Raw genomic sequence first — 10,519 nt, forward strand, 5'->3', positions numbered from 1 at the left:
ATAAATATAATTTAAAGCAATTTTGCAATAAATATGGTTTAAAACAAGTGTGTAATAAATATGATTTTAAACATGTGTGTAATAAATATAATTTAAAGCAATTTTGCAATAAATATAGTAACCCACAGCAGAATAAACTGCCTATAAATGATAATTTGCTTTATTCATAAGTTGAATCATCATGATTTGGCCCCGCCCACTTTTGCGTTTGCCTCAACCAAAACGATGTGTCCATCCGGATCCTCTGGAAATCCATTTCCTGGTTTTGTTGGTGTCTCACACACACACACACACACACACACACACACACACACACGCACACACACACACACGCACACGCACACACACTCTGGTCCGTGAGCAGAGCGCGAGGCACTAAACGCTCCTCATTCAGTAACGAGCTCATTGAGGAGCGGACTAAACCTCCAGAGTCCAGTTCAGCCTCTAAGAACCACTTTAACTCCACTTTCCTTCCTTTTATTAATTCTTTGTATTATTATTATTATTATTGTTATTATTGTTTATCTCCACAACAAAACTCTCGGGACTCTGCGGACTCGTATCTGGATCTCTGGGCTTCTGGTTTCCTTCTCTCAGGTCGGTTTATTCTCCTCTGACACGGTCTGTCTCCTGAAGTGTTTACACAACATGATCAATGAGGTCGAGCTCTTGTTGTTGTTGTTGTTGTTGTTGTTGTGTGTTTGAGCTGAAGGGTTTCGCTGCAGTAGGAAATTAATATTTCCTCTTTTGATTTTCAGCTTTTTTTTTAAAAACGTGTTTGCGTTTAATGTTTGTTTCTCCAAATTAAACCAGCTGTTTAATATTATGACGTCATTTCACCCTGAAATCGATGAAAATGTGAAAATATTAATTTTGGACCGTTTTTTTTTTTCTTCCCAAAATCAGAACACTTGAAAATTGTACACTAAGTGTACTTAGAATAAACATGTAAATTATGTGCATGATATATATACAAATACAACAAGTACGAATGCTGTATTAACGGAAGTTATTGTACAGTTTAAGCATAATAATAATAATAATAATACCTTTTACATTTTGCAAGATATAAAAGACTAAAAACTTATTTTAAAATTGGCTTCTCATTAGCTGCCTTCAATATGGAGTTGGAGGCAATTAAAGCAAGTGGAACGTGTCACGCTGGGACAGCATATGGTGTGTGCGTGTGTGTGTGTGTGTGTGTGTGTGTGTGTGTGTGTGTGTGTGTGTGTGAGTGAAAGGGACTGACGTTTCAATTGGCTCGTCACGCTTTAATTGTGTAATTGAAACCTCTGTTGTTGTTGTGTGTGTGTGTGTGTGTGTGTGTGTGTGTGTGTGTAGTGATCAAAGTTACTTGTATATCACATTTATTAATAGAAAGCTCCAGAAGAGCCACGAAATAGACCTCATAAAACTTGTTTAGTGACTTTATTCTTCTTTAATATCTCTCATAAAACTATAAAACGAGCTGCGACTCCATCTTCCATCGTCAGCTAATGTGTTCGTAATGTTTCTCACTTAATATGAACAACTTTTTGCATAGTTTTGACGGATAAACGGTCTAAAAAAAGGGACGATTTATAAGCTGGAATCTGAGAATATTTGACTTTTTTTCTCGATAAATGACCTTAAACGATAAATCAAATCACTAATGAATTAATCGACTAATTCATTTGTCTCGTTTCCCCTCAAATATTCTCATAATGGGGTAAAATATGTGTTTCAGGTGAACTTAATGCACCTTTAAAAAAAGAAAATGTCCTCCTTTAATATTTACTGATTGATTGATAACTTAAAAATGCTCATTCCAAACATGGATATATTCCTATAGATGATCTGATTAATCACAACAACAATCATTAGCTGAGTCTGAGTATTGATCATTACCCACAATGCCTCTTGATTCGTGACATTGTGGCCCCGAGGATTCTGAAACTCGTCGTTTGGCAACAATAAAGATACAAAAACACACACTTGTTGCAAATTGGGTTCATCTTCGAGGAATAAACCTCTTCAAATGAGTAATGCAGGGACGGTTATTATTATTATTATTATTATTATTATTATTATTATAAAAGGAGTTATTTTAAACACGGGATTCTTCTTCTGCTGGATTTTGGATGATTGAAGAAAGAAGTTAATGAAACACAAAAACACCATTAAAAAGGCTTTTTTTTGTCTTTTTAAGACTTAAAAGATTAAAACAGACGTATTTTAACGGTTTTAATGAAACGTTTGCATTTAGTTTTTTTTTAGGAATCCAAATATTTTATTTCTGCGCCTCCAAGAAAAGAAAGAGTGTTTTTGTTTTTCGATTTGTTTGTTGTCTCCGGGACTCAATGTGCTGCAAAGCTGTTGAGCAGAGGCCTCGTGTGCAGCCTGGTCCTGACAGTAATCAGCCAATGAATAATGAACACACACACACACACACACACACACACACACACACACACACACACACACACACACACACACACACACACAGCTTCCATTGACAGCTGTGTGTGTATTAACTATCAGTGCAGCTGCATGCCTGCCTGTTGCAATTATGTTCTCGCTAAATACGAGCCAGTGCTGGGAGGAGGGGCTGTTGTGTGTCCGTGTGTGTGTGTGGTGTGTGTACACATATTAAGTGATTGACTTACTCAAAGGATAGCCGCATGACGTGTGTGTGTGTGTGTGTGTGTTAAAGCGCACACACACTGTTTGAACTCCATGTAACATAAACCAGGGGACTTCAACGTGAGGTTTTTCTGCAAGAGGGTTTTCAGTCACACACACACACACTAAAAAAACACACATTTTCTCAATGTGTCAGGCTTTACACAACACACACTTTCTTCACACACACACACACACACACACGGGGGGGGGGGGGGGGGGGGGGCATATGCTCTGTTCTCAAGAGCCCATATGTATTTATCCTGCCATGTGACCCAATCACTCTTTGAGATACTCAAAGGCTCTGTTGTGTTGGGAACTCCATTCACTCTCTCACACACACACACACACACACACACACACACACACACACACACACACACACACACATATAGACCTATAAACACCCACTAACCCCATTAGTACCCACAGACCTTCTCACGGTGCATTTGCTGCTCAATAGGTCAAGAGCAAAAGCAGACATCAAGCGAACACACACACACCACGCACACACACATCACACACACACCACATACACACACACACACACTACACACTACACACACACCACACACCACACACACACTACACACTACACACACCACACACACACACACACACACCACACACACACACAGTCATGCGGCCATCCAGTCACCAGGCTCAGCTTGTGTGTGGCCGCGTGTTAGTCAGGAAACACGGTTTGAGGACCTCTTCAGATATTTTTATTATTATTATTAATATTATTATTATTACTTTGGTGGATTAGAAACTTTTAACTGGTTCAGAATCCGTCTCAGTTGAGTCCTGGTCCTCTGTGTGACCCCCCCATCAGCTTCCTGTCCCGGTCTGATGACATGGCGTAACTTCTCCCTTCTCTTTGACTCGCAGGCTCTGGAGTTTTCCTGGTGATGACCTCGCTGCTGTTCCCTGCTGCGATGAAGGACCTCTCTTCCTCCTCCTCCTCTCCCCTCGGCTCCCTGCTCCACTACCCGTCCTCCAAGACCTCCGCGGCGCCGTTCTCTCCGTCCGCCGGCGGCAGCGTCGCCTCCCCACCGGCCCCGCTCGCCAAACCCCAGCCCTTCTGCCTCCAGACGGGGCCGCACCTCCTCGCCAGCATGCAGCTGCAGAAGCTCAACTCGCACTACCAGAACCTCGGCGGGAGCTCGGCGGGACACCCGGCGGCACCGCCGGCCGGTGGCCCCCAGAGGGGCTTCGGGGCCTCGCCTCTGGGCGCGGGGAACCAGCACCACGGGGCGACCGGGGGCCTCGCCGTCGGCGTCGCCGTGGGTAACCAAGGCCCCGGCGGCATTATCGACTTTGACCCCGTGGACGAGGAGGTGCTCATGTCGCTGGTGGTGGAGCTCGGTCTGGACCGGGCCAACGAGCTGCCCGAGCTCTGGCTCGGACAGAACGAGTTCGATTTCATGTCGGACGTGCCGGCCGGGTGCTGACCGCCCCGAGAGGAAGAGAAAGAAACTCCCGAGACGCGATTGTTTGACAAAGAGAGAGAGAGAGAAGGTGGCCTCTCCTCCTGACGGCTCTCCGTGGGCTCCCCCGGTCTCCTCCAGGAGGAAAACCGGTGGCTGAAACCAACCCGGTGGGATTTTAGGAGAAGAAGAAACGGGCGGTCGGGGAGCTCTGGACCCGCTTTCCCGTTTTCCTTAATAACGGATCGACGTATCGGACTCTCGACGGGAAAGAGGCTCCTGTCTGTCTCCGCCTTCACAAAGAAACCGATTGTCCGAGAACCGGTTATCTCAATGTGCTTTTCCTTTTCTTTTTGTATGTGTGTGTGTGTGTGTGTGTGTGTGTGTGAATGAAGTTCAACCAGACGTATTCACAGAACACGTTATTTAAGACAGCGGTCGATCTGCATCTGGACTTCTGGACAAGGAGCGCTTCTGTAGCGCGTCTCTAATCGGCTTTTCTGAACTGTAATGAATTAGATCAAAAGGGGGAGGAGCTCGGGACCTGAATGGAGGAAAAAAGGGTTTCAGCCCCACGGTCTTGTCTCCTGGAGCGACCCTGACCCCCCCCACCCCCCTCCCGATAGCACTTCTTCCTCAGTGGAGGATACGAGGTCGTCTGAGGGAGCAGATGAATCCTCCTTTTCCCATTTTACCACTTTTGATGTTTGTGTTTCTAAACCAGTTTGTTCTTCGTGGTCGGGTTTGTGTCGCCGTTGGACCCCCAGGCTGCTGTTTGCACACTACGCAGGGTGACCTTTGACCCAAACACACACACACACACACGCACACTGGGGTTTTGGTCGAACCAAAGGAAACCTTTCAGACGCTGTCACTGCCCATTAATTCCCTGTGTTTAGTTCTCCCTGCTTCATGTCTTGAAGGCAGAGAACGCTCAGAGAACATTTGGCCTCCGGCGGCCATATTGCAGGTCTTCTGTTGAACGTTGGAGATGGAAAACCCTCGTTTGGCAAAACTCTCGCCAGATTGTTGAGGTCATCAACGAAGTCCAAAAACATCACTTTATATTACCAATCCCCCCCAAAACAAATCAAATCAAATGCTGCGTCCTCAAAGTGCAGTCACACTGACGAGGATGGCAAGCTGCAGTGCACCATGGGTAACGGCGTGTCCTCTTAACGCCTGCCTCAGATGTTCTGGAGGGGGAACCAGGAAGACACGCCGGGCCTTGTTCATTTATTTAGAGACACGCGGGTCGGCTTACAGTCTCTGCACGCACACGTCGCCTAATGACAGGTTTCTTTGACGTGGACTCGGGTCTCGCTCGCAGTAATTCAACTTCACCCTTTTTTTTTCTTTTTTTTTTGCTGTCTCAAATGAAGAAGGAAAGGAGGCAAGGAGACGCTCCTCATCGCCTCCTAATCCAGAAGGCGGACGCGCTGGTTCTTGTTCCCCCCCCCCCCCCCCCCCCCGACCCGTCTCGTCGCCTAAGTGGGTCAAAATAACATTCTTCACATTGAAGACGGCCTCGTGGTTGTTTCCATCCGCCCAACATTGTTTTACAGCTCTGGGTGTGTGTGTGTGTGTGTGTGTGTGTGTCTTATTTTGTGGTCCAGCCTTGATCCCAGCTGAGTTAATGTTGTTTTTGCTGTGTGAAGCAGAGGAACATCCTCTTACCCCCCCCCCCCCCCCCACCCTCTGAGAAGTTGCCTGGTTGAGATGTTTGAGTCCTTTTCATTTCCTCTTCTCCTCGACGCCCGTATATTGCAGATTAACCTTTTGAACCAAAATATACCTCACAGCTATCTGGTGTCTGATGAGTAAATGATAAAAACTCAATATTTCCTCTTTTTGCTTTCAGTTGAGCTTCAAAAATACCACGAAGCAGGAATCATAAAACTCATCAACTAAGAGACACAGAAAGACTATTAAGAGACCAAAAGGTCTAAAAAGAGACACACCAGTTGAAAATTGATTCAAACAATCTGGCAGAGACACAGAATAACTACAGATGGTCACAAAATGACCACAAAGACACCAAAACAACTGAAAAGAGACACCAAACGGCGACAAAAAGACCAAAACCATTACAAAGAGACACAAAACAACTACTGAGAGACACAAAATAACTACAAAGAGACACAAAAGGTTCACAAAGAGACACAAAGGGACTACAAAGAGACACAAAAAAACTACAGAGACACAAAATAACTACAAAGAGACACAAAAGGTTCACAAAGAGACACAAAATAACTACAAAGAGACACAAAAGGTTCACAAAGAGACACAAAATAACTACAAAGAGAGACAAAATAACTACAGAGACACAAAGAGATACAAAACAACTACAAAGAGACACAAAACAACTACAAAGAGACACAAATTGTCCACAAAGAGACACAAAGGGACTACAAAGAGACACAAAAAGACCACAAAGAGACACAAAAGGTTCACAAAGAGACCTAAAATGACCACAAAGAGATACAAAACAACTACAAAGACAAACAAAACAACCACAAAGAGACACAAAAGGACCACAAAGAGACACAAAACAACTACAAAGAGACACAAATTGTCCACAAAGACACACAAAACAACAAAAAGTCACAACGACAGGAGTGAAGGGAACATCTCCTCCATTCAGTTGGGTTCTTTTTGAAAGCTGAGGTTCTCCCCGACTTCTCGACAGCGGGTGAAGTGGATTTACGGTTTCCCAGTGACGGCGGTGATTTGTTACGCACTGAGCCGTGGCCCCCGGGGCCTTCAGGGGCCTTCAGGGGCCTTCAGGGGCCTTCAGGGGCCTTCAGGGTCATGTGTTCCAGCACATCAAGGCCTGTGAAAACCTTGAGCCGTGAATTATCTGCTAACAGGTCGACGCTACTACAAGGTTCCCCCTCTGCTCTCTGCACTGATTTATTCATGTTGGATTTCATCATACTTACTTTTAAACCCGTTGATTTAAGTCTGATTTTTATTTTTTTTTCCTAACTAAATGAATATTATTCAAAGATGATTTTTAAAGCACTTTTGCTCACCGGCTGTCACTTGTACATCTATATGAATATGTAAATGACTGAGATCATATAAAGAAATTAAAAAAGCTTGTATTTTTGTTACGGCTCTGAGTTTTAAGGAGGGGTAAATAAATAAAATGGAAACTGAGCTGGTGTGATTGTTTTTCATTGAATATATTGACATAAAGGTTTTCTCATTAACGGAAACATGGAACAATATAGTTCCAGGTTGAGGTCTAGTGAACAGGATAACTGCTGCATATATGTTCAATCAAAGCTGTTTAATACTTAAAATATATTACATTGTACATTGTACTTCTATCTGCTGGCCCGCGGCGGTGATTACGCCCAACGTTAATCACAAAGAATACATTTCATTCACATCGCAGGTCGTTTTATAACTCTGTTATTCACGTAATCTATTTTAAGTGTTCTGGGAAAATTAAAAAAATTCTGACTTTATCTTCATTGTGTCCGCTGAGTTTGAAAACAGTTTTGGAGTGCTCCATTTAAAACTAAGTGAGATGTTTATTATTGGAAACCGTATGCCTAAATACTACTTATTCTATTTAAACTCTATGTCGCTATAATAGCATTTTTTGTGGATTTAATTACTGTAATTAGAAGCGTACAAATGATCTATTTCTCCTTCGAATTAGTGCCTGATTACATTTGTTATTTCCAGGAAACATCCTCGGAAATTCAAAATAAAATACAATTTAATTTGGGAATCAAAATAACTAAAAGCTCTTTAGTGGGTTAATATGGTACTCTGAGCTCTTTAATATGGTACTATGAGCTCTTTAGTGGGGTAATGTACTATGAGCTCAAAGTGGGTAATACGGTACTATAAGTTCTCTAGTGGGGTAATATGGTACTCTGAGCTCTTTAATATGGTACTATGAGCTCTCTAGTGGGGTAATACGGTACTATAAGCTCTTTAATACGGTACTATAAGCTCCCAGTGGGGTAATGTACTATAAGCTCAAAGTGGGGAATACGGTACTATAAGTTCTCTAGTGGGGTAATATGGTACTATAAGCTCTCTAGTTGGGTAATGTACTATAAGCACTCTAGTGGGGTAATATGGTACTATAAGCTCCCAGTGGGGTAATGTACTATAAGCTCTTTAGTGGGTTAATATGGTACTATGAGCTCTCTAGTTGGGTAATATGGTACTATAAGTTCTCTAGTGGGGTAATACGGTACTATAAGCTCTCTAGTGGGGTAATACGGTACTATAAGCTCTCTAGTGGGGTAATACGGTACTATAAGTTCTCTAGTGGGGTAATACGGTACTATAAGCTCTCTAGTGGGGTAATACGGTACTATAAGCTCTCTAGTTGGGTAATATGGTACTATGAGCACTCTAGTGGGGTAATATGGTACTATGAGCACTCTAGTGGGGTAATATGGTACTATGAGCTCCCAGTAGGGTAATGTACTATAAGTTCTCTAGTGGGGTAATACGGTACTATAAGTTCTCTAGTTGGGTAATACGGTACTATAAGTTCTCTAGTTGGGTAATACGGTACTATAAGTTCTCTATTGGGGTAATACGGTACTATAAGTTCTCTAGTTGGGTAATACGGTACTATAAGTTCTCTATTGGGGTAATACGGTACTATAAGTTCTCTAGTTGGGTAATACGGTACTATAAGTTCTCTAGTTGGGTAATACGGTACTATAAGCTCTAAGTAGGGTAATGTACTATAAGCCCTCTAGTGGGGTAATATGGTGTATTCACTTTATTTAACATGCTTCTTTCAGTTTTCATCTCAATATGTTCTCTGTATTGTCAGATTAATTTAGGAATGTAATGCAGTGCTGCCCTCTAGTGGTGGTGATAGATTTTCACTGGACAGGAAAAACTATAAAATAACTAACGCTGTCAGACAAATTAATTTAAAAAAAGAAAGATTTGCCTCTGAGAGTAAGAAGTAGCATAGGATGGAAATGCACAAGTAAAGTACAAGTACCTTGAATCTGCACTTAAGACCACTGGTGGAAAAGAAAATAGAACCAGCCATTATATTATATAAATATAGTTTTATCTACGTAATTAATAGGATTATAACATATATAGTCCCCATAGTTGCATTATTTCCACGAGTGTAAACAGGACCGAACATATATATATATAAAATAAGAGTCTTAAATTAATAATACATGTTATTTAAAGGCAATGGTGGAATGTTTCTAAGGAAATTGTCTACTGTAAGAACAATTTCGGGGTACTTGTACTTTACTTTAAACTTTAAATATGTACCAAGAAAATATAGTGGAATGGACGTACAGGAGTATAGCATAAAATGTAAATACCTAAAAAATTGTACTTACAGTCTTACAAATCTACTGAGTCACTGTCTTAAAATATTATCTATTATTATTAATTTAAGATTATATATATATATATATATATATATATATATATATATATATATATATATCTCGTTAGCAGTATATAAATTAATTTAAATAAGCTACCATCACTGAGTATAGGCGTATTTAAAGTACTCAACCGATTGATAAGTATTGCGATTTAGATATTGCGACTTTCCGTACTTTTGTCCGTCCCCGTCTGCCGTAGTCGGCCTTATCCTCCTAAACCGGAAGCCAGGAGGTCCTTTTCCGCGCAGACTCCAACATGGTGAGCTGTTCCTCCTCACGATTCCTCTCTGAAATAATCACTAAACATCGCTTTTTGCTGTCGTAATATCGCAGACACACAAGTCCTGCGTTAAAATCCTGCTTCTTATTAAATTATCGATGTGCAAATGGTAACCGAAAGTATCGATTCTTGCTCTTTTGTTGATGATTTAAGAAAAGATTATCTCGCCCAACTTGTGTTAGCTTCGACCGTGGCCATCTTTTATTTTTTTAGCTCGCTAAATTAACGGGAAAAACTGTTCTTAAGTGTCCGAAGCGTCGTTTTTAAGTTCGCTACATGTGACTTTGTGTCGCAGCCCGTGTATAAAAGTTAAATAATCTATAAAGCGTTAAATTAAAGTGTAATAACGTTCGTATAGCTAGGCCGCAGCTAAGCGGCGTCCTGTCCTGCGCCACGTTAGCCGACCCGCGCGTCTCTTTTTTCGGGGCCTTAACTCGGCTCGCTCCGCTAAAAAAATACACCCACGTTTTCCACGTTGTTGCTCCGTAACTTACCCGGCGTTTCCCTCCTTTCTCCAGGCAAGAGGACCGAAGAAGCACCTGAAGCGCGTCGCAGCGCCCAAGCACTGGATGCTTGACAAGCTCACCGGAGTTTTTGTAAGTATAACAGTTTTATTTTTTCTCTTTTATCCCATTTTGTAATGTGTCGTTTGGTGTTTATCTCTGTAAACGTTGCACGGTCGTCTTGCATGAGTCACGTGTGAAATGCTTTAGCTAAGCAGGTTTGCTCACTTTTTTACTTGT

At 42.1% G+C, this 10,519-nt stretch overlaps 2 protein-coding genes across 2 annotated transcripts in view; both read left to right on the forward strand.

The window, feature by feature from the left end:
* The first annotated feature begins 329 nt into the window (after positions 1-329).
* cited1 (Cbp/p300-interacting transactivator, with Glu/Asp-rich carboxy-terminal domain, 1) lies at positions 330-4,166 on the forward strand. Its single transcript, XM_034557726.1, has 2 exons — positions 330-597; positions 3,553-4,166. The coding sequence occupies exon 2, from the start codon at positions 3,573-3,575 to the stop codon at positions 4,113-4,115; it is 543 nt and encodes a 180-aa protein (XP_034413617.1). The 5' UTR covers positions 330-597; positions 3,553-3,572; the 3' UTR covers positions 4,116-4,166.
* A 5,531-nt stretch (positions 4,167-9,697) lies between these two features.
* Positions 9,698-10,519, forward strand: part of rps4x (ribosomal protein S4 X-linked) — a 5,605-nt gene continuing 4,783 nt past the window's right edge. Inside the window, exons 1-2 of the mRNA XM_034557274.1 lie at positions 9,698-9,755; positions 10,295-10,372. Of these exons, the coding sequence (XP_034413165.1) occupies positions 9,753-9,755; positions 10,295-10,372 (81 nt within the window). The 5' untranslated portion in view covers positions 9,698-9,752. The remainder of the gene's footprint in view (positions 9,756-10,294; positions 10,373-10,519) is intronic.

The sequence above is a fragment of the Cyclopterus lumpus genome, chromosome 18, assembly GCF_009769545.1.
Source record: "Cyclopterus lumpus isolate fCycLum1 chromosome 18, fCycLum1.pri, whole genome shotgun sequence".
Lineage (NCBI taxonomy): Eukaryota > Metazoa > Chordata > Actinopteri > Perciformes > Cyclopteridae > Cyclopterus > Cyclopterus lumpus.